At 36.6% G+C, this 23,920-nt stretch overlaps 1 protein-coding gene across 3 annotated transcripts in view; it reads right to left on the reverse strand.

Annotated features, from left to right (window-relative positions):
* Positions 1–4,631: 4,631 nt before the first annotated feature.
* Positions 4,632–23,920, reverse strand: part of PIK3R1 (phosphoinositide-3-kinase regulatory subunit 1) — a 95,622-nt gene continuing 76,333 nt past the window's right edge. The window contains exons 6-16 of one of the 3 annotated variants that reach the window (XM_074201294.1): positions 23,575–23,776; positions 23,135–23,214; positions 12,448–12,553; positions 11,706–11,804; positions 11,413–11,593; positions 10,988–11,113; positions 9,686–9,828; positions 9,263–9,439; positions 9,094–9,162; positions 7,172–7,342; positions 4,632–6,074 (exon numbers count right to left, since the gene is read on the reverse strand). In XM_074201294.1, coding sequence (XP_074057395.1) covers positions 5,885–6,074; positions 7,172–7,342; positions 9,094–9,162; positions 9,263–9,439; positions 9,686–9,828; positions 10,988–11,113; positions 11,413–11,593; positions 11,706–11,804; positions 12,448–12,553; positions 23,135–23,214; positions 23,575–23,776 — 1,544 coding nt within the window. In that variant the 3' untranslated portion in view covers positions 4,632–5,884. The other 2 variants (XM_074201295.1, XM_074201296.1) reach the window with 2 other exon arrangements.

Here is a 23,920-nt window from a genome sequence, read left to right on the forward strand (position 1 = left end):
CAATGAGGAAGGGGAAAGGGGATTAAGTGACCAAAGGTTATTTGAAAGATAAATTACACGTGGGAACACATTGGGCTCTCTCCCATTGTCCCCAGAAAAGAGAACTAGGAGTAATAAGATTGAAAAGGTACATTCAGGAAAAATTTCCTAGAATTTGAGCCATCAAAAAAGTGGAGTGGAGATAGCCAATTCCCTATCTCTTAACATCTTTGAATAAAGGAAAGATAACTTGTCAAATAGGTCCCTTCTAACTCACAAACTAATACTGAACAATCACTAGGATGGACAAAGATTTTATCAATGAATTTGGGACTCACCTACATATGGCAGCACTTTTAAAGATGCTGTTAAGAGGATTTTCAATGACCTCTAGTCTCTTGAGGTAAATCATATGGGCTGTATACTAAAATTTTCTTCTGGTGTCCTTCATAGAATTTATTCATGAGGTTAGTAACATGTTCTACTTCATCCAAGGATCCATTTGTTGAAGATCAGAGAAGGTTATTACTGAACGGAGAGGTACCAAGTTTCTTTTAATGCTTTTGGCCATAACTTAGAGGGGAGTAAGATGATTTTTATTATCATTGATAAATGATGCACCAGCAAAGGAATAATCTTAACCAATGAAGCCATATATCCTTGAAATACTGAATATAACTGAATGAACTCAGAAGATCAAAGAACAAGAGCTAAAGATTAATCTCACCAAAAAAAGGGGCAAAAAACCCCACATGTACAAAAACATTAAAAGCAGCTCTTTTCATAGAGGCTAAGAATTAGAAATTGAGGGGATGCCCATCAATTTGGGGAATGGCTAAAAAAATTGTGGTATATGAATATGATGGAACATGATTGCTCCATAAGAAATCATGAGGGATAGGACTTCAGAAAAGCCTGGAAAGACTTGCATGAACTTTCGCTGAGTGAAATGAGCAGTACCAGAAGAACATTATTCACACTAACTACAATGGAGATGATTTACTATGTTTATTTCAGCAGTACAATCATCAAAAACAATACTAAAGACTTGTGATGGAAAATTCCTCCATATCCAGAGAGGGAACTGTGCAGTTTAAAGGCAAACCAAAGCTTACTATCTTCAATTTTTAAAACTATCTTATGTATTATATTATGTCACTATTTTTCTTTTTCACATTTGGATTTGATTCTTCAACAACATGATTAATATTGGATCTATGTTTAGAATAATTACACATGAAGAGCCCATATTTGATTCCTTTCTGTCAAGGGGAGGGGGTGGAGAAAGGGAGGGAGAAAAATGCAAAATGCAAAACCTTGCAAAAAAAAGAGACTAGTTAAACTATCATTGCATGTTGGAAAAATATATCATATCCATATAGATATATAAAAGTTAATCTCAGATATTATCTAGTCATGGATCTAGAGATGGAAGGAATCTTATAGGTCATTTAGATTAATCTCATTATACAGATGGAAACTAAGACCTAAGAAAATTAAGTGACTTGGCCCAATGGAGTAAGCTTGAAAGGTAGGATTTAATAAACTCAGGTTTTCCGACTGTAAAATCAGTTTACACAGGCCTGTAAATATAAATCATCCTGTAGTACAATATGGATTTGACTGTGTTCATCTCCACAACCCATGTCATTAGTTATTACAAATTCAACTACCTGTTGCGTATCCAAAAGTATAACAAGCTACTTTGGGAATTCCTTATAAATTGATCACTGAAGTCTTAATGCAAAATTAAGTTTCAAAACAACCTTTATTCTTTTTGAAGACCTAATACAATGCATCAAAAGCAACTTAAAACAACAAGACACAGACCCATCAAATCTAGAGCGTGAACAAAATTTCAAGGAGGTACACTTCCCCAGCACCCCAACCCCATTGCCTTGTAAAGGCAAAATTACAACTGACCACCATATCCTCCCTCTCGTCAAAGACCAACTTTATTTTAACAATATATATATTTTTTGTAAAAACATTGAACAAAGCTTTTTAAACAAAGTAACAAGAAAAATGAATTTTAATTTTTTAAAAAAATTAAATAGCAGCATCCTGGGCAGCTAATGCTCTCTCTCATGGTGACAAGTGTAACAGTAACATGGATATTCCTTCCAATTGATCCTAACCCCAACCTCACCTAGAAGAACAACCCCACCCTGACCCCCCATCCCCCAAAAGCTGGAGGTTTTATCTTAAGAAAAATTTGGCATTTTGGAACTTTGTCCCATGGGAGGGAGGCATTGTGCTTTAAACTGCCCCTTTCTTAAATGACCCCGAACCTACACAGCTACCGGGGGTCTACTTCCTAACTGACTTGGATACCATGCATAACAAAAGCACAGTTGTTACAACCAGCAATGAGCCTCTCCCAAGGAGGGACATCAGTAGGACATCCCAAGCACAATAACTCATAACCAGCTACAAAACAAAGCCACCTATTCCCAACAGCAACAGTTCACAATGACACACTTGGACTCTACACACTTGGACAAGGATTTCTCAACTTGAGAGTCAACCAGACCAGCCTGCAAGGAGTTACTTTTTTTTCAAAAGGGGAAAAAAAGCTAGAGAATTACTGTACTTCTCATTTCACTTGCAAACAGCTTTCATTGTAAAACAAAACTAACACAACCTTTAAAAAACACACACATACACAAAAAATTGTTCTTAGAAGTTTGGATGGTTATGTGCTTGAATGAACGAAATGATTGTGTATCTTTTTTGCTGAAAGGTGCACTGAAAACACAGTCCATGCACATATGTGAATATATATATACATACATATGTATATATATATATATATATATAAAATAACTATATATCTATATGGGTCTCGATTCTAAGTTGTAAGATGATTCAAAAACATGCTTTTTTTTGTTTTTACATGTACTTATGATTTCTCTCCTTCCTTTCTTCCTGTGTAATGAAGAATGAGGACCAATAGTCCCACTCCTACAGCCCTGTAAGAGCATCTTTGTACCTTAGTTTTAGCTTTTGTTTTTAGGGATATCACATGGATGGGAAAAATTAAGTGGATAAAACAATTCTCAGAAGTAGCTCTAATTTAATATATGTATCGTAAGCTAATGTCTAAGCTTGAATCTGGATTTTGTTAGCACTGATTGTTGGATAGAACTGAAAGGACACTGCAGAATGCTGGTGAAATGTCTGGAAGTCCAACTATGATGGGCATGCTTCTCAGCAGTCACAGAGGCATTTGACAGAGCTGCACTACCATATATATGGCATAACTTATAATAGGTTGCTATGAATTCTGCCTCATTATTTAATACTAACAAAACAAAAACTTTCTGCAAATGTGCTTGTTAGCCACTAGGAAAGCAAGCTGGAACACCAACATTTCCATTGGTATCACAATGAGGAAAATTCTTCTAAGTAAAAATAGCAATTTTGTTTATGTATGTTTGCCTACGGAATGTAATTCATCTCTGCTCTCTGTATTTCTTGAAATAACATGAAATTTCACTTGCCCTGAAAACTAGTTTAACATCTATACACTAATAGTGATACTTTTGTGCCACACGAAACCTTACCCAATCCTATCTCCCCAAAAACTGGTCATAAAATAAAATTGGTTAAAGAATTTAGGCCAGAAAAATTCTGATCTGTCTGGAGTGGAGAAGGAGATTATCTCGCAACTTGGAAAAAAATTCATTTAAGATTTTAGACTGACAGCCTTAGACTTAAAAGTGAACTTTCACCTTAAATTTGTAAAAGGTTTCAGGTTGAGAGAGATAAAACATACTGCAGAAAATTATGCAACTAAAGTAGAAAGGCAAATGAAGTGTAGATGAACTAATCAATCTCTTAATATCATTTCCAAAGTTAAAATGATGTCTCCAGACTCTTGTATTAATTAGCTTGGACAGTCCACCAGAGAATCTACTAGGACTTGTTTCTCTCAATACATATACAAATTCTATTAATCAAAACAGATTTCATATATGTAAACTAAGGAAACTATACCTCTGCCTACCCCAAAACTGGAACGATAACTCGATTATTCCCTTTCCCTCCTACAAAGTAAGACACAATTATCTGGATGAAAAGAAAGGGCAGTGACAATATTTCTGGACTGACTGGTCATACCACTGATGCAGTGTGGGCAATGATGATGACCCATCTTTGGTTCTTGTACTCGAAAAAAATGGTCAGCTAGAATATACCTGGAGCTGTTATAGTCAAAATGCTTTTTAGAACCTGCCTTCCCTTGTAATTGTTATGGAAATGGGAATCCTACCTTTGAAACAATAATCATATTCTTCTGTTCAAACAGGTATTTTTCAGTGAATACATAAAAACATACTTAAGAAAATTTCTAAAAACTGAAATATCAGACCAGCTGGGTGAAGCTTAAGGATTACAGTGGTCGGTTAGACTATCACTTAATTGGTTATGAATAATAAATCAAACGGATTTGGAAAAAACTAAAACAAATTACATCATTTGTTCTCAGTTAACATTAAGGAAAGGAGAAGGTGCAAACTACCCTTTCCTTCTCTCCCCTTTAGATCCCATTCTACCAAATACAAGAAGCTTACAATACTCTTTCAAATAAACATTGCCAGGTACCGTATGTTTAAGAATCTTAAAACAATATTGTTGGATTTCAATGATACTTTGTAATATTCATATTTTTTTATTGAATAAAGCAGCTTTGAAGCTTATCAGGCACTGCCCAACAAAACATTTAGTCCAAAAAAATCTGTTATGAACTTTTTATCCTTGGGCTAACAGCCAAGTATTCTGTACAAGAAAAATTGTAAAATATTTCATAGTTTTAATTCTGAAGCCAATTTTTACTGGCAACCTGTACATTTCTTTCTTTAAAAAAAATAACAAAATGAATATTAATAAAAAAACAAGGGAAACAACATTTTCAAGCAACAAAACCTGGAAGAGGGGGAAGCTTATTCTGAAGGTACATTTAAAATTGAAATACAACTTAATGAAAAGGAAGAATTGCATAGCACTAAGGATTTAGCCTTCAGCAAAATGAAGAAAAGAGAAGCTTGTTTGCTTTTGATAGGAGCCATCTATTCGACAGTTAGTCATTCAATATTATGTACATATTATATATATATATATATATATATATACTGTATTTCATTTAAAGTCTTCATCCTCCAAGCTTGATTTCTCCAAACTGGGTGGATTGTTGGGGGTGGTGTTCTTTTTTTCCCTTTTTTTGTTTTGTTTTGTTTTAAAGTCTAAACAAAACACTTCCTGGCACTTGACTACCATAGTAATTCCTCTGAACAGACAAGAAACCAAAGTTTTTTTTTTAAAGTGTCCCTCTTAAAGTGTCCCTTTGATGGAAGTGTCTTTCTGCTACATTTTTATTCATTCATTCATTCATCAGAAAAATGAAATAATCCACAGTGCGGTGCATGTGGGCCCCCCGAGCACAATGGCTTGCCAAGCCCAGTCGTGGCTGGCCGGATCGATTCTCCTGGCAGGGCTGCCGAGCCCTGCCCGCCCCTCAGTCCACACAGTCCAAACTTCAGGCTGGTAAAGCTTCAGAAAGCGTAAACAAGCACCATGTTAGTTAAAGGCCTCTATGTCCCTGCAGGCAGAGATTTAGCATTTTTTTCCTCTTCGTGTTTTTTAAATTAAAAAACCAAAAAATAAAAATAAAAAAAAGCAAAAAACCCACTCTGGATTAGAAACTTATGTCACAGCACAAGGCTGCATTCTCCCCCCGCATCCTTTTTTTTCCCCGAAGAAAGCTCTAGTCCTATCTGAAGACAGACAGCTTTGATCTGCAGCTCAAAATCACAGGTTAGGCTGAGGGGGGGAGGGAGGGGAGCCCTTTGCTCTCCAGAGGCCTCGGGGTCGTGGAACTTTTAGGTAAAGAGACAGGATAAGCTCTTCATCGCCTCTGCTGTGCATTGACTGGGTAGGCTAGGGTGACATTGAGAGAGTCGTTGTGCTGGACCAGGGACGTGTGTTGGTAATGTAGCACCAGTTCTTTCAGAGAGTTGTACAAGTTATATGGCTCTGCAAATCCATAGCCCGTTGGCGTTTTGTTTATCACACAGTGCTTTACTTCACCATCCACCCTAGAAAGGAGAGGAGGAAATGGAAAAGTTAGCCTGAGTTCTGAGTTTATGAAAGACTTAACTTTGCAATTATTGGGGGAGGGGGGAGACTAAGAAAAACTGGCTAAAAGTTATGGACTTCCCCAAAATCCTCTCCCTTACTACATTCTTAGTGTAAAAGTATCCCCAGGAAGACCTGAGTTCAAATTTGACCTCAGGAACATAACTAGTGGTGTGACCCTCAACAGAACTGCTATTCATTAGTAAAATGGGGAAATTAACAGCACCTGTCTCCTAGGGTTATTGTGAGGATCCAATAAGAAAACTTATAGTACTGAGCACCATGTCTGACATAGGTAGCTATTATTACTGTGATGAAATACTCTTCAGTGTGACACAGTAGATAGTGCTGGAGCCCAGAGTCAAGAAGACCTGGGTTCAAATTCTACCTGAAATGAATAAATGATGTGACCATGTAGGAACTAGAATTTTCTCAGCTATAAAACAGGGATTAATACCCGTTACTACCCAATACCTCATTGGGTTGTGATAAAGTTAAAATGAAATGATATATGGAATAATACTTTGAAAATCCTGTCCTCACATTTCAAGTTAATGCTCTGAAACCTTGTCTTCACATTCTTAGTCCTTGCTCAAAGTTCTCATCAAACCCTATTTCCTACAAGATGTTTTTCATTATGTAGAGATAGTCTCTGTCACCATCTTCACCAGTCTTCCCTACTAAGGTAATTATAACTCTGTTGGCACATCAAAGTGTATTTTACAAAGCTACCCTCAAACTATTGAAAAGACATTCTCAAAATATATTAAAATGAAGGAATTGCATACTTCACTTATCAGAATGTCATCAAATCTTATTTGTTTAGGAAATGTTGACCCAAAATGTCCACTAAGGCTATATTACTACCCTATGCTGTAATCCTTGGTTTCTGCAGTTCAACCCCTTGAAGACAAGAGTGATGCCTTCTTTATTACTTTGATCTCTAGCACCATCTAATACAATTAGTCACATATAAGAGTCTGCAGAAGTTTTCATTGAGTGGTTATAGCTCTTGAGAAGGGTCTAGAATAAAATAAAATTCACTGGAAATACATACACTACAGAGCAAGCAAAGCAACCCTGCTTGCTACTCTCTCGGACCAGGAAAGTGCCATCCCGTTTGCCACGCAAGAGGTTCTCTGCTTTGCTTCGGTTGCTGCTTCCCACATTCCACGTCCTCTCATCATGGTGTGGCAAATCCTCATCATCTTCCACCATTGAATATTGGCTGCACAGAAAGAAAGCAGGTTTATATTTAAGATACACATTAATAAATTCTTAACCACTCCCACTAATTCATGAAGAACATTAATACTATTTGTATATGGCCTTCTCACATCCTGAAAATAGGATCAGAGATGTAAAGTAGAAAAGAAATTTTAAAAGGTCAACTAATCCAACTTCTCATTTTGACAGATGGGGAAACTAGGGCCCAAAGAATTTAAATGGCTTGCAAAAGGTCACAAGGGTAGCAAAGTCAACATCAGTCCAGGTGCTTTGACTCCAAATCCAGAATTCTAATAGCAAGTTACCTTCTCAGATTAAAGCTTTCCTTTGACTCTGGTCTGGGGTTAGCCTTGGCCATACCTTCCTTACTGCCTAGACATAAGGATCAAGTGGGTTTCACATTGTGGGGTAAGAGAGGGATTTGGTTGAAAATTCTTGTCATTATTATTTTAGAATGATCAACTTCTAGAGATTCTTAAATGATTTCAACTACTATCTTAGTTGGCCCCTGAACATCCCATTCCCAGATAATCATTGGTGCTTGCTACCAAAGAACTCCAAACACAATCCCAATAGTAAAAAAACTAGTACAATAAACTATTGTTTGTTCACAATGTTTGGGGGATGGACTATTCTAATTAACTCCAAGTCATCAGTTTTCAAAGAATGAAAACAACCTTAAACAGAGAACATTATTTTTTCTCTGATGATTTCATCAGAAAGCCCTTTTAGATCTTTGCACATTCTTCACAATAACCACTATGAATATACATGTTCATTTAACTGGGGGGGGGGGGGGATATACTGGTTATCTTGTTGGATTCTGAATTAATAGAAGAGGGTTTACTAGTTTATCCTAGAGGCTGTTTCCTGCTATTCCAGAAAATAGACAATAAATAAAGTAAACCAAAAGTGCTTTGGGAAATAAAAGGCTCCAGGTAAATAAAAAGTACAAATACTATTTCATTTAATGCTCACAACAACCCTGCTACTTTTATCCTCATTTTACAGCTGAGGAAACCAAGGCAGACAAAGGTTAAAGTGACTCTGAGTCACATACCTAAGGAAGTGAAGGCTATATTTGTATTCAAGTTTTCTTGACTCCCAGGCCCAGTTCTCTATCTACTGTACCACCTAGAAAACATAGAATTTGGGAGCAAAGGAACTGGGTATGAACCGTGGGGTCCAGACATTTTAATATGCATGTGGCCTAGGGCAAGTTACTTAATTATTCTGTCTGCTTCACTGACAGAAAAAAATGGGCCTCAGTTTCTTTTTTTTTTTAAAGGTGATGGTTGAGTTTAACTTTATTTTTTTTGCAAGGCAATGGGGTTAAGTGGCTTGCCCAAGGCCACACAGCTAGATAATTATTAAGTGTTTGAGGCTGCACTCGAACTTAGGTACTCCTGACACTAGGGCTGGTATTCTATCCACTGCACCACCTAGCCACCCCTGAACCTTAGTCTCTTAATTTGTAAAATGAGTGAGTTGAACTAGATGGTTTCTAAGATCTTTTATGGTGCTAAATCTATGATGCTATAATGATTTATTTCCCAAATATGTGCTTCAAAGGTCATTTACCCATGTTCAAGAACCAATTAAAGAACTGAGATTTCTGTTCAGTAGAGAAATGAAAATATAGCCTACTTTTTTTTAACTTTATATGTCTTCTTAAATTATTGCTTTAGGCCTTAACACTTATGGCCTTCACCCAGTGCTAATAAATTTCTTGACAATATCTCTGTTACTTACTCTTCTGTATTTTCATTGCCCAGCCATTCATTCAGCTTCTTTTGTCGGACACCCTTTTGCGTCAACCACCTATAATTAAAAAAAAAAAAAATGAAAATAAAAATCAAGGTCAGAGAATAAACATATCACCCATAAATAGCTCACTTAGCTTTCAATTCAATTCTCTTACATCAAGTATTGGTCCCTTGTCTTTCTCAGTTGAATGAGGTCTGGCTTAATGCTGTTCATCCTTTTGTCAATCTCTCGATACTCAGCGGCTTGTTTCTTCAAATCTTCCTCCAACCTTCGTCTACTATCCACGATTTCACTGATTCGAGACTTTAACTTTTCATAGTTATGCATTATCCTAGAGGGAAGAAAAAAGTTTTTTAGACAGTGGGCTCATCATATGAAGTTTTCATAAAGTTGTTCATAATTTTTGCCCCAGCTGCATAATAGTTATTCCTCTTAGCATGCTGCAGTCCTCAGTATCCCTGTGCCATTTCTAAATGATACATCACAGAGAAAGCTGGCTGAGACTTATGGAGATTAACAGGAGGACTAAGGGACTTCTGAACAAAAAGAAATATTAACCCTTTAATCACCCACTGACCTTTGTATTTCTTTTTCATTTCCTTCACGTTTAAACTTTTCGATGTATTCTTTGCTGTACCGTTCCTGGGTTTGGCACTGTTCTTCAAATATCTTTATTGTTTCATTAAATGCTTCGATTGCTGTTCTTTTCATTTGAATTTCCTGCAATGCAATTTTATTTTTTTAAATAAGACTTGATGCTTTCAGATGAAACAGACCATATCCATTCAGTAACAAAGACAAATACAAAATGATTAATTGACTTCATTAATCTGAGTGGTACATTACAAACTGGAATGCTGAGTCTGGAACCAGGAAGACCTGGGTTCAAATCTGATCTCATTCTAGGCAAGCCACTTAATGCTGTTTACCTCAGTTTCCTCAGCTGTAAAACAAGCTAGAGAAGGAAATGGCAAATCACTCCAGTATCTTTGCAGAGAAACCCCAAATGGGGCCACAAAGAGTTGAATATGACTGAAATGACTGACAAAATATTGCAAGTTTTATGTGAGCAGGAACTGTCTTAGTCAAACTTTGTATCTATATACTACCCAACATCTAACACAACTCACTAAACATAGAAAAATGAAGGCTTTTTCTAAAGCCAAATATTTAGCACAAGCAAGCTGGTTTTATGAATAATGATCAGTCAATGAAATCAACACACCACACAGTCCTGTGCTTCATCTACACTTTCTTAAATGAAGGAAGATGATTTCTGTTAGTATACATACACACGCACATGCGCGCGCGCGCGTGCGCGCGCACACACACACACACACACACACACAAATTTCAAAGATGACTTGGATGACAATGCTTAATTAGTACACCTAAGATCCTAGTGATATATTTATTCTAAATAAAAAAATTAAATCTAAACAAAAGATTTTTATATATTATAAAACTAATTTATTATGTTATACATATACATTATTATATTCTGACCTTTTTAAAAAAGATAATATATTGCCAGATCATAGCAGTATCAATTATATATTGCAAATAACTACATTACACACACACACACACACACACACACACACACACACACAATTTGCCCCTCATGGTTTTGTTTCTCACTTTTCTTTTTTAAAGATAAGTATATAGAATATCACAGGAATATCACTGAGCCTTGGAAGTCATCTAGTTCACAACTTTTATTTTACAGATGAGAAAACTGAGGGTCAGAGAGGTAGATTAATTTTCAGTTATCACACAACTAGTGAATGACTGACTCTGAAAGTCAATGCTTGCTTGCCAATTGGTGACCAGCTTAAAATCCAAAAAGCCAAGAATACTGAAGTTGAAATATGATTACCTGAGATGTTCGAGTATAATCTTCATATAATCTATCATATTCTCTGCTTTTTTCTTGGAATTGAGTGTTATATTCATGTAATTTCTTTCCTACAGCTTCAATACTATCTTCTTTTACTACTTGATCCTAGAAGAGATTGAATTTAAAAAAATATTTAAATTGAATTAATATCTTGCCCACTAAACTAAGATTAGTCATTACTTTAAAAAAAATGGCCTTTACTGAAATAAAAAACTATTACAGGAAGACACAAAATTCCACTGAACTCTTTGTGAGAAGGATTCTCAATTATAAAATTATAAAATTTTCAAACATGATTACAAGTTGATGTGCTACTTCAACATTTTTTTTTGCTTTATTTTGAAAATTTAAGTGATTCACAAGCAATACCTTATCAAAATCTACTCATAACTAGAGTTATTTACCTGTTGGTACTTGGATACTGGATAAAGTAATTTTACATCCAGTTTGGGATTATATTGAGCTAGAGATTCATTCCGGTAGTGGTTTATCAGTTCAACCACAGAGTTGAAAGTCAATGGGTCAGAGAAGCCATATTTCCCATCTCGGTGAAATATTTTGATTAATTTGTTATTTCCTCCTTTCCTGTGAACAGAATATGAGAAAACAGTATGAATCTCTAAAGTGTGACTTTTCCTATTTAGTAAAATGTTTTAAAGTCAACCTAAGTGCTGATCTCAGGAACATACAGTCTTACCTAAGTGTCAGAGTATAGTCTCCATGCATTTTAGTGGATGCATCTCGGACCAAAAAGGTACCATCTGCTGTATCACGCAGCTTTTCATTTACTTCTTCCCTGAAGGTAAAAAGAATAAATGCTCACTTCTGTGATGGAGCTGTTCTGGCTTCACAACTATATATTTTTTTTCTTTCCAGATTAAATCTCTCTATCCTGTGCTTTACTGACACTACAATTTTCCCCCCTCACTTAAATGTCTCTGTAAAAGCAAGCACATTGACATGAAAGCCAAAAATGCACTCAACAGTCTCACTACTATAATCCTTGCAAAAAGTTCTTTCCATCTATTCCAATATCTCTGAACAATCAACATGGCTAGGTCAATCACAGTATAGGCTTTCAAAACTGGTGTTCGTTTTTGGTGTAAATAAGAGGATTAAATCTTGCAAGTTTTCTCTCAGCAGAAGGTCTGACTTTTCACTCTGTCTCTAGGCATTGCCCTTTTAATTTAAGCTCTTCCTAGGCATGTCAGACAATAATAAAGCTCTGAAAGTATTTAATTTCATAAGGCATCAGGCCCTCATTGCTTCTCAAGTCCCAGTGACTTTTTTTGGTCATCTTTGGAACAAAGCCAACTATGCTTCATGTTTATGTTGGAAGCTATCTTGAAAATGGATCCTAGCAAGCTGGTAGTTTTCCTGTTCTTAATAATGCGAAACATAAATGGAACATATACAATCACTTTGTGTGGCTGTCTTACCTTGAGATGTCTCCCCAGTACCACTCAGCATCTTGTAAGGACATATTGTTATTCATACCGTTGTTAGCTGTTACAGTAGTGGGTTTGGGTGGCTTAGGAGGCAGTGCTGAAAAGGATGGAGAGAGGGAACAAAGTTTAATTTCATTCCAAAATACAAGTCCAGGATAAAAACTATACCTATCATTCTTAAGACAAATGACATCACTATGTATGCAAAAATTTGAACAACTGAAAACATGTCCTTGAATACAGCAATTCCTGAAAAAACATCTCAGGAATTTTTAAAAAGAGAGAATATATATTTCAAAGTATAAATCAAAAGAATTCAAAGTTAATAAAGAAATTAAGCTGGATAAGTGTCAAAAATTCAAAATAAAATACATTTTCCTTTGCTTATAATAAAATTGGTGTCTGTTTAATTCCATCAATTATAAGATCATCAACACAGGACCAAAAGGAATCAAATGGTCTTGCTTAACTTCCTCTTCCTATTTAATTATTGAGGAGAAATTTGGTTGCTCTCTTTCACAAATGCTGTTGTGTTAATAAAAACCCATCTCTAGCAGTATGTTTTAGGAAAAGGAATTAGGTTTCTATGATTCTTAGTTATTTTGTGCACTGATCTGCCAAAAACCACTTTAAGAAGCCCATCTGTGACCTAAATATCCTTAGTGTTAAGTGTAATATTCTGCTGAATAAATTGTGTTCCAAATGCCAAGACTAATTAAAAACCACATCCCCCTTTCTCAATGTCAAAGCAGCATACATATACTAGTGGGTGCCAAGGAAGATACTGCAGCACTTCTGAATTACTAAGCTGGGGAAGGAGGGAGGGGGAAGGACAAAGCTAGAATGGGGGGGGGGGGGCGGTTAAAAAAAAAATCAAAATGATCATGAAATTAGGGAAAAGGAATTAAGTTTCAAGTTGTAAAGCTTATTTTAATGATCTTGTTTAAGGATAATTCTGTAGTTCTTTGTGTAGATAAATTAATGTTTCATAAAAATTAAAAAAATAATAAACGTAAGCCCAATTTCCATCTGTTTTTACAACATCTTAAAATGAACAAGAGCAAGTAAAACTGAATATATATATATATATATATATATTTAGAATAGTTTCAGGCCAGGAATTAAGTTGTATGCATTGTTATATTTTAAATGCTCTTACCAGAAGTACATGGTAATGTGTTATTACTGCAAAGTACCAGTGCTTTCTCTCACATTCTGCCTCCTGCCCCCTACCCCCAAAGATCAGAAGCAAAAAAGATGCAACATTTTAACCACAAAAAGCAACACACAATAACAACATGACCCAAACAGCAAAGGATTAAAAAAATAACAAAAGGCAGAACTAGAAAGTCTGAATTCAATTCACCTTAATCCAAGTAATAATCATTATTTACTATAAAATTCTGGTTTCTGACATGAAAACCAACAATTTCTTAAATTTCTATTATGTTCCAACTCCTTTTTTATCCGTGAAAAAAAAAAAGAAAAATCAAGACTAGAAATCTACATTTGACAGCAGCTGTCAAAAGACTAACATGAACTAGCCCTCCACACACAATCATACACTGCAGCATTACCTGGAGGATCCATTTCTATGTAAAACATCAAGTCTGTGCCACAATGTATATCTGTCTTAGAACAGTCTATATCCAGGTCTTCCATATTCCAAACAGTATTGTACATTTGTATAAGAGTTTCCCTGGTTAAGCTCAGTTAAAAGAAAAGAGTCAGGCTCTCTTTGTAATGGTGTCTTGGAATTCATTTTAAAACCTATAAGGGGCTGCACTGTAACCTATTACATCATACACCCCAGCCAATCAAGTCAGAATAATGTCACCAGACCCCTCCTGCTTCATCATTTTTGTTCCGTACTCATCTTAACACTATTTCAATCTCAGAGAGACTGTACATTTAACAGGACTGCAATGTATGCAAGCTCATCTCCTCAAAAAGGTGTTTAATACGACAGTTCCCTCCTAGCACAGAGTTTTCTAATTCATTTTTATGACTCCTTGCAGCATGGTACGTTCCGCTGCTGGCAGGTTGACAAAAGCTGATAGGCTGCAGCACGTAGCTTTTTTTTCCCCTTTTTTTTGCCTTCCTTCTTTCCCCAAGTGCATCTGGGTTTACAGATAGCCAGGACATTTCTTGGTTTCAAGATCTTATGAAGATGTTAAAAAAACTTCTGCACTTAAGGTAGATTTTATGTTCCTTAAGCAGAATAATAATAATAATAATAATATGAAGAACTCTTAAATACTGAAGGATATACAAATTTTATTCTGATTTAATTCACTTAAATTTTTTAAGTCCAGAGACCTTAAAATGTACCTCTATATCAGAGATATATTTTATATGATTGCAGAGAAAATCTTTCCCTTCTTTGAAATATTTTAAAATTGAACATAATTGGATGGATCTTCCCCCTCCTCAAAAAAAGGCATGAACATGAATATTAAGAGAGGGTAAATAAAATTATCAATGCTTAGTGAAGAACTAAATAAAATGGAACAAAACTGGGTAATTTAATGTGCCTCACCAAATGCAGATGGTTTATCCATCACAATGTAGAGTATCGGTATAGCTACAAATTATTCCTCATCCAACTTCCATCATTAGTTACTTTGCCTCTAATTCTTTCAGAGTAGACAATTTCATCACATTTTTTGCTCTTTGTACTACTCCTCCAGTGTCTCCATTTCATCAGATTTAAAACATGGATTTCTTGTACATTTCTGATCAATTTTAGCCCCAGTGAATTATCTCATAACACAGCTGACCGAACTGTGAGGCCTATGTAAATCCTTCCTATGAATTAGATCTATCAGGGTATTCTAAGAAAGAAAACTCAACTCTCCCAAGACAAATGGTCCTTATTTGAACAGCTATGCAAGTTAACAGAGTCCCTGAAAAAATGCCTACATTATTTTTTTAAATCTTATATTATGCATTTTTTAAAGACAATATGAAGAGTACCAGATGGCACTGAAATTTATTCTTAGGATTTTATCCAATCTGGACTAAATGGACACTATGGACAAAGACATTGCACTGTGTGCATGCATTTATGTTCCCTATCATTCCAGGGATTACACTTCCAAATTCTATTTGTATAAGGTAACAAGGTACTTAAGACAGACAAAGACAGGTCCCAAAAGAGTGAGGGGGCTGGGAATGCCTATGTTAAATGACAATCATTTTGCTTAACAGAAGGCTTGTATAAACTGCTCTTCCCTTTTTTTTAAATTAAAACTAAGATAGCATGCTGGTCTTCCCCCAAAATGTTAAACAATATTTTCAAAGCCATTTCTATCTAACTTTTCAGTGAGCTAACTCTAACTCTGGACAGCTACACTTGTACAATCAGGTTAGCACTTAACCCAAACCAGTCTAGCTTGCTGCGATACCATATGGCAAGCCAGCACAGGGAGGACAGAGAGACAGGTGATTTTCCACTGCCTCCCTAGGACCTGGCTTGGGAACAACTTCTAACCAAGCACAATGTAATTAGCTCCTTCCTTTTCTTCCAATCCAAATACAGTCTTTCCCTCCTGTCCCTCCACACACACTCAAAAAACCTACTCTAACCCACCCCCATCAGTCTACTGCTTTCACTACCCTCCAACTCACATAAGTATCAGCAATCTCCTAGAGGAGGGGGATATTTCATGCTTTTGAGGAGAGTGAAACCCAAGCAGGGGAAAAAAGACAAATCAGAAAACAACTTACTTTGTAAGTTATGCATTGCAAATGTTTTCCTCTGAAATTCCTGGATCCAACAATATGAAAAATCTACAAAGCTACTTTTCCACCAAGAAAACAGAAAAAGCCCCTGGGCCTCCCCCGACCCAATCGTGAATTGGTTCCAATCCCGTCTGAACCAATTAAGGGGAGGGGTAGAAAAGTTTTCCCGAAGAGGAATTGTACAGCTTTCAATTAACGTTCCATAAAATCCACTAGGAAACGGCTGAAACATGTAGTCAGAAAAGCCGAGCCGCCCTCCTCCTGCTCTGCTCGGAGCAGATGCAATCTCAGTGTCGTCCGAGGAGATCCGCTCCTATCTGGCTCATCATTAAAAAGCCAACTCAATTTCAGTACTGTACTGTGGGAAAAAAAATCCCGTCGCTGGCACGTCTCTCTCAGATAAAGATCTCAGCTTCATGATTAACTTGGGCAGGTTCAAATATTTGCTGAGCTAGGGATTTCAGGTGGGGGGAGGGAAAAACCAGAGTCAAAGTAAAAGTTGTCATCAGCTAACAAGTGGCCAGCGCAGGGCTAACTTTCTCGTTTTAGCCGAGCACATGAGAGAGAGAGAGAGAGAGAGGGAGGGAGGGAGGGGGAGAGAGAGAGAGAGAGAGAGAGAGAGAGAGAGAGAGAGAGAAGGCCATTGTAAGCAGACCTAAAATAAGCTCTGTTAACTGGCTGCAGAACTAAAGTAACCGGCAGTCAAGCAAGGCACTAGGAGCAGCCAAACACAGGAAGTGGTTGAGCTAGTTCAGCAAAAAATAGAATCAAAGCTTTCCTTGTAAAAGTTCTGAACCTCTCAGAACAACCCAGGCACATACAGAGTCACTGGCTCACAATCCTCTCTGGTGGCACCGGCACCAGCACCACCACCACCTCCTCCACACTTGTATAGAACCCGTTACTACAGGTGCAATCTGAAGACCCTTATGAAGTGGCTCCATCCTGGGCTGAGTCTATTTAATAGGCCTGGCAGGGGAGGGATTAAAAATACAGATTCCAAAATATTTGTAAGGGAGGGTCCCTCACTAAAGCTATTATTACTAGACATGAATAGAACACTTCACGGCCATGTGTAAACTCCTCTGCAGTCATTCCTCAGACCAACAGTTAAACTGCTACACCATTTTCTAGTAATTAAGAGGTGTGTCCGCATTATGTTTATCTGATGGCCACACAGGGGCAAAGGACAGGACAGGGAAGACATTGGGGTCAAATCATCCCAGAGGATGTTTTCATTTCCTGTATCTGAGGAAGTTATAGGAAGAAGTGAACCTTGAAGAGTTGAGGTTACACTGTTTAATAGGAGGCACATTCACCTGACTGACCAAAGGTATCCTAGGGATCAGTGTGGGTACCTCTGTGGATGTTGTGAGAACAGTAAGAGGGTCTATTCCTTCTCCTTTCTCCACAGAAAGGGTGGAGGGGGGAGCCAAAACCAAGCTAAAAGACAAATTGATGTCAATTATTTTTAGCCATATGCAAAGAAGATAAAATCTACACCCATCTCATGCTTTTATGATTTCTATTCTGTGCTCATCATCATTATAGTTATTACCTCTTCATTCCCTTGGAAGCTAAAGGGTCTTCCCAATATCCATTAGACTTTAACATTTGGAAAGAAATCTGACATTCTATTGAGTGATAGCTGTGTCTTGACATTAACAGATACAAACCAAAAAGCTGCTTTAGGATTACTCTCATAATGTGTGGGGTGTTCAGATCAAATGGTTAAAATGTTTTGACATTCAAGAAACACTTAGGAAGCATCCTTCTATGGGATAAGCCCACAATGAACAGGCATAGATTAATAATAAAATAAATATCTGCCAGCTAGTCACAGGGCTAGCATGTAGACATCACTGCATTGACAGTGTCATTTGTCTTTCTATAGCTCATCAACTTAGAAACCTCTTTTCTTAGCATAACTACTTAAAAGAGTTAGCATGCCTAAAAACTTTTCACTTCAATCAAATGAAAAATTTACAAGATTAAATTACTTTCCAAATAAACCAAAATATTTCAAAATCAGATTATCCACCAGGGAGGATATCTTCCTAGTTACTCAGAGGGAAAAAAAAATCTTATAATACATATTTGGAAATATTTGCTCAAACAATTTCTTCATGAATTCCCTGTTATCTATGCAGATGCTATTGTGTTACTGAAAATATAGGATAAATCACTTCTCAAAGCATCCTCTTTGATGAATACTCTAAAAAAAGTGACACTCATATCTTAAAAAAGGGAGCCCTCTGCTGGCAAAACAGAGAAGTTGTCTAATTATTTCCTGAAAGAAAATTATAGACTTGATCTCTAAGGCCATCCCTAATTAGGTTGAATTTCCAATTAAATAAAAGTTTAGTTAATTCAATGATTATTTTTTACAATAATAATTTATTATCACTCAGTGCACATAAACTTCATAAACTGATTATCTAACAACCAATAAAATGCCAGCAGAAATAATATTTCCTAAAGCTAAAGTGTGCATTATAATTTTTCCCATTAGGAGTATATGGGACCTAACGCCATTGCTTTGCAAAAGCTAAACCAAACCAAACCAAAATAAAATAGTATATGGGGTACAAAAGACATAAACATCTTGATAAAATTTAACATATCCATAAACTTGTTCAAGTCAAATCTTAAAAAGTAAAATGAATGTCAAACTATCTCTCCCAAATATTTTACAATATCTAGTTTAAGAAGCAAGCCCAAAACTTCATGAGGAATTCACTTCTTGGCAGGCATATTTAAGGCAAAGAATCACCCAGTTTCTATGAACCTTAGAACACCATTAAAAATGTGGTCGTAACAAATAAGCTATGAAATAACTATCAATTTACATAAATCTTAAAAATTATTTTAACATGCATAGATTTTAGAGTCAAACATGAAAAGGCAAATATTTAAGCTATGATTTTTTTAAAAATTGCTTCCATAGAATGCCAAAATGCTTTTGATCCTTTACATATGACAGTATAATATTACTATATCCTTCAGATAATTGCTGTGTACTGAAAGCTCTTTTAGAATATATAACATTCATTGCTTTTTTTGTGATTACTGGTTAAATAATTTCTAATAACAATTCTTGTGCTTAAATAGCACTTTCAGGAATCCAACAAGCATTATCAATGCCATCTTTTTATTTTTGAAACAACCTTGGTGGATAGATACTCCTATCATCTCCATTTTTACAAAGGAGGAAACAGAAGTTAAACAACTTCACCAGAGTCACATAATTAGTAAGTGTCCAAGGCTGGATCATGACTTGGGTCTTCCCAACGCCAACACTCTGACCCACTGTGCTGCCTCTGCTAAAATCTATTCGCCCTGACTGCTCCCTCTTCCACCAGGTCAGTCAAAGGGGAATTCCTAACCATAGGAATGAGTGACTCCCTCAAGGTTACTTAGGTAGTAAAGAGCAGGGCCAGAATTTGAACCAAAGCCAACAAAAACTCCGAGCTCAGGACTCTTCCTGCTGCCCCATGCAGCCCCTCCCTCTAATTTTGCACTGAAGTCATGAATGCAGTCCAATATCGATTTGCCTAAGAGCTAGAACGAAGAACTGAATATCAACTTAAAAGTTCCTCCCTTTTCACATTGGATCATGGGGGGGGGGGGTGTCTGTCACCTGATAGTATGATGATGACTCCACCCTCCCAGGCCACTTTTCTTTAACCTCCTATCACTTTCAGAGGAAGAGGAAAAAGCCTGCACAGGCAAATCAAAAGTAAAACTTATTGGTAAAAAGCTAAGAAAGAGGAAGGAGAAGGGAGGGGAGAAAGAGAAAAGAGGAGAAAAAAGAGAAGAGAGTCTTGCTAAAATACCCAGAGCATCATTACTCTCCTTCATCTTGGACAAAGCACAACTATATTCTTTTTTTCCCCAACAGAACATGACAAGACCTTCCTCTCTTGTTTTTCTCTCCTTTCCAACCAATACAAGAATTTTTGTTTAAAGTTCCATTTCTCTCCTTTGAAACCAGTCAGCCCTCCCATGTTAATATCAAAGGTGAAGTCCAACAGAGCATTAGAAAACAGAAAAAAAAATTCTTTCAAGGCTATTCCCTCTGCTCCAGGGCTTGCTCTTTAAGCTTGCTTGAAAATTCAATAAGATTTATGCATCAGGTTCAACCTGATTGTATTATATTGGAGGTTAAAAATTAACTTTGGCAGTTGCAAAAGGTAGGGAAAGAAGGAAGGAGAAAGTGGGAGACAAGGACAATTTTTAAATTTTCTTTCTCTGGCTTAGAAAAGTAGAATTCTATACTTCAGTTATTCCACTGTACTATCTGGCTATAACCAGGAGCATTTGTCAATATCCACAAATCCTATTTTAAGTCAGAGAAATCTCTGGAGAAACTAAGTTTCAGTAATCTATAGTTATAAAGGATAAACTACAAAAAAAAATAATTACTTCAAATGAATTTACCACTAATCTAAGAGTGTCAGAATAGACTTCCAGGGACTTTTCAATGAGAAAGGAGGAAGCCACACATTATCAAATCCAATAAGCATCATGCTGCATGCAGAGAGAAGTATAAAAGCAATATAAGATGTGATGGAAGGTTGGGATGGCAAGGCACAACAGTGGTGGTAGAGGATTGGAGGACAGGAGATCAGATGCTGTGCTAAAGCATTTTACAAATATTTTCTCATTGGATCCTAACAACAGTACTGGGAGGTAGAACCTATCATTATTCCCATTTTACAGCTGAGGAAACTGAAAAAACAGAGGTGAAATGGCTTGCCTAGGGTCACACAACTAGTAAATGACTTGGTCCAATGTTGAACGCAGGTCTTTCCAGCACCCAAAGAAAGGCATGGAACTAGAAGAGGATGGGGGTGCAAAGTAATTGATTTGACAGTGCCAATTATTTTACAATTGAACAAACTATGTTCAGAAAATTAAATGACAAGCTTAGTCTCATAGTTTATAAGTAGAAAAACCAAAATTAGAACCCTGGTCCTATAAATTCTAACTTCCTACCTTTTCCACTATTTCACACTACCTGATAAAGTACACAAATGTCAGCAGCAATTATAATGATAAATTTTATACTGTTGTCATATGTTATAATTATTGATTGGGTGGGATGATGGTTTTTAAAATTAGGCTAAGGAATTTGGATTTAATTCATGAGGCAATAGGGAGTCACACAGATCCTAGAATAAGGAAAGCAAAATGACATTAATAATGAAAATAATGTTAAAAGACGTTTTAGTTGGCAGAATTTTACAGAGTAGATTTGAGTAGAACTTGACAGATCTGCTACAAGTAGATAAGTAATATAAGCAAGAGATAATGGAATCTAAGGCTAGAACAAGAGTAACAGTAGGGAGAAAGGAACAGAAGGAATGAATCCAAAGCAGCATGGGGAAAAGTTCCATTGGACAAGAAATCAGGACACATGAGATCTAGTCCCAACTCATCATTTATGGGTATGTCATTGTAAAAATAAAGGAAATGAATAGATGATTTCTAATGTTTAAGTCAGTCATAGCATTCTATGACCAAAAGACATAAGGAAATAACAGGTTTCTATTTTTTAACCCTCTAATGTAAAGAATAATGCTAATAGTTTTAATTTACTGCCTAACAAAATATTTCAATAGTCACCAGCATCATAAATCGGACTATATTGTTGCCAGATGAAAAGTACTTAAGGAGGATATGATTTCTCTCTCATCACACTCAATTTGGATCAATGTACAACATGGAAACAATGTAAAGACTGACAAATTGTTTTCTGTGGGGGGTGGGGGGAGGGAAGTAAGATTGATGGAAAATTTGTAAAACTCAAAATAAAATCTTTAGTAAGAAAAAAAGTACTTAAGGGCTGACCATTCACATTGAATCTTTAATATTCCTGAACTTTTCAATGATTCTGTTCCTTCCCTTAGGAAAATTCCATGCCAAGCTTCAAGACCCAACTCAAGGCACTCCTCACTTGATCTCTCAACTCTGAATTCTTACAGAATTTAGCACTTGGTTCCATACAGTTCATCCCATAATTATGGAATATGTGCCATCATTTATTAGTTTTCATACATTACCTGGCCTAGTCTTTCCCACTAGACTGCAAAATCTTAAATAACAGGGAACAACCACTTCCTCTGTATCCTGCTACCAACCTCAAAACGGAGATATGCATGCAGTGTATGGAGTCACCCAATCTCAAAAATCATTTGGACACCTCTACTGTATAATATGTGCTTAAAATATCTGTATCTGAATATACCCTCAGGGTTTGGGGCTGACTTCTTCTTACACTCACAGAAAGGACATCATAAGTATAAAAGATGAACATTTTCCTCATTTCAATACTCCTGTCACAATTCCAGACTGGTCAAAAGGGTTGTGCGAGAGAGAAGCTATCTCACAGAAGGAAAGATCTGTTTTCAAATGAAAGCAACCATTCATCAAGTCTGTTCCCTTGCCTTATTCAATAGCTGATGGAACACCAACCAGCCTGCTTTCAAAGAAGTATTTGGTTTGCTACAACTTGTTGCAGTGAAGACTCTGGTTTTCTATGGTTTTGCATTACTGAAAAATTTTTTTTATTTTTTTGATAGACATCTGTCTCAGTATATCTGCTTCCAAAACACACATTGCCAATACTTCAATTTTGAATAACTATAAATTCCCCACTTTACAAGTATTAAGAAGGATGAGAGTTTCAGCTATTAAAAACAATCCTATTCAAGTATCCTGTAGGAGAAGGAAACAAGGACCTCTGTACTCCTCACTTAAATCCTGAAATACTGAGACCAGTGAACATACACCACTCACACTGACTCTCAGAGCTCAATCTCTAACAGTAAATTAACATGCTTTTAAAATGGAATCAAACTCTAAAAGAGGTCTCTAAGTATCAAGAAAAAGGAAGGGGATGGGGCGAGAAAAGGGGGGGGGGGGAACTTACCTGGTGCAGGCTGTCGCTCATTCCATTCACTTGAGATCAAAAGTTCTATCGTTTTTATGAGGTGCTCAGCATTATCAGAGCTGCAAAATTCAGTGTCTTATTAGAAATCTTTTAGGTTTTTTTTTAAGGTTTTTGCAAGGCAATGGGGTTAAGTGGCTTGCCCAAGGCCACACGGCTAGGTAATTATTAAGTGTCTGAGACCGGATTTGAACCCAGGTACTCCTGACTCCAGGGCCGGTGCTTTATCCCTGTGCCACCTAGCCGCCCAATCTTTTAGTTTTAAAAAGAAAAATAAAAAATATACATCTCTATATACAGGAGATACAAGCATGCATACCCATTAATGAGCCAGGCCCTTTAAACACATTTAGTCCCCCTGGAGAAGGCACAGGACCACTTTATCAAATGCATGATGAATATTTCTTCACATATACACTTACCCCGTAAGAGGAAATCTGAAGAGCAGAGGGCTGAAAATTTCAGCCAGAGACCTTGCATTCAAAAGATTTTTGCTAGCGGCCTGGCACAGTTTGAAGAAATGTTTTAGCAAATACTGAAGCGTGAGCCCATGCTGATGAGGTATGTGAGGAGTCCTCATGAGCTTTTTTAGCATCTGGACATTCTCTTCTGGGCTCTGTAGTTCTACAAGGAGAAACAGAAATCGCTTCAGAGTTCAGCAAATAAACTGCTTGCAAGTGTTTCCACTATTTCCCATAACTCCACAAGAAGGACTAATTGAAACAAAGTTAACGCCAGTTTTCATGAGGAGCAGAGCATCTGTTCTTT

This window comes from Macrotis lagotis, chromosome X (genome assembly GCF_037893015.1).
Source record: "Macrotis lagotis isolate mMagLag1 chromosome X, bilby.v1.9.chrom.fasta, whole genome shotgun sequence".
NCBI classification, from domain to species: domain Eukaryota; kingdom Metazoa; phylum Chordata; class Mammalia; order Peramelemorphia; family Peramelidae; genus Macrotis; species Macrotis lagotis.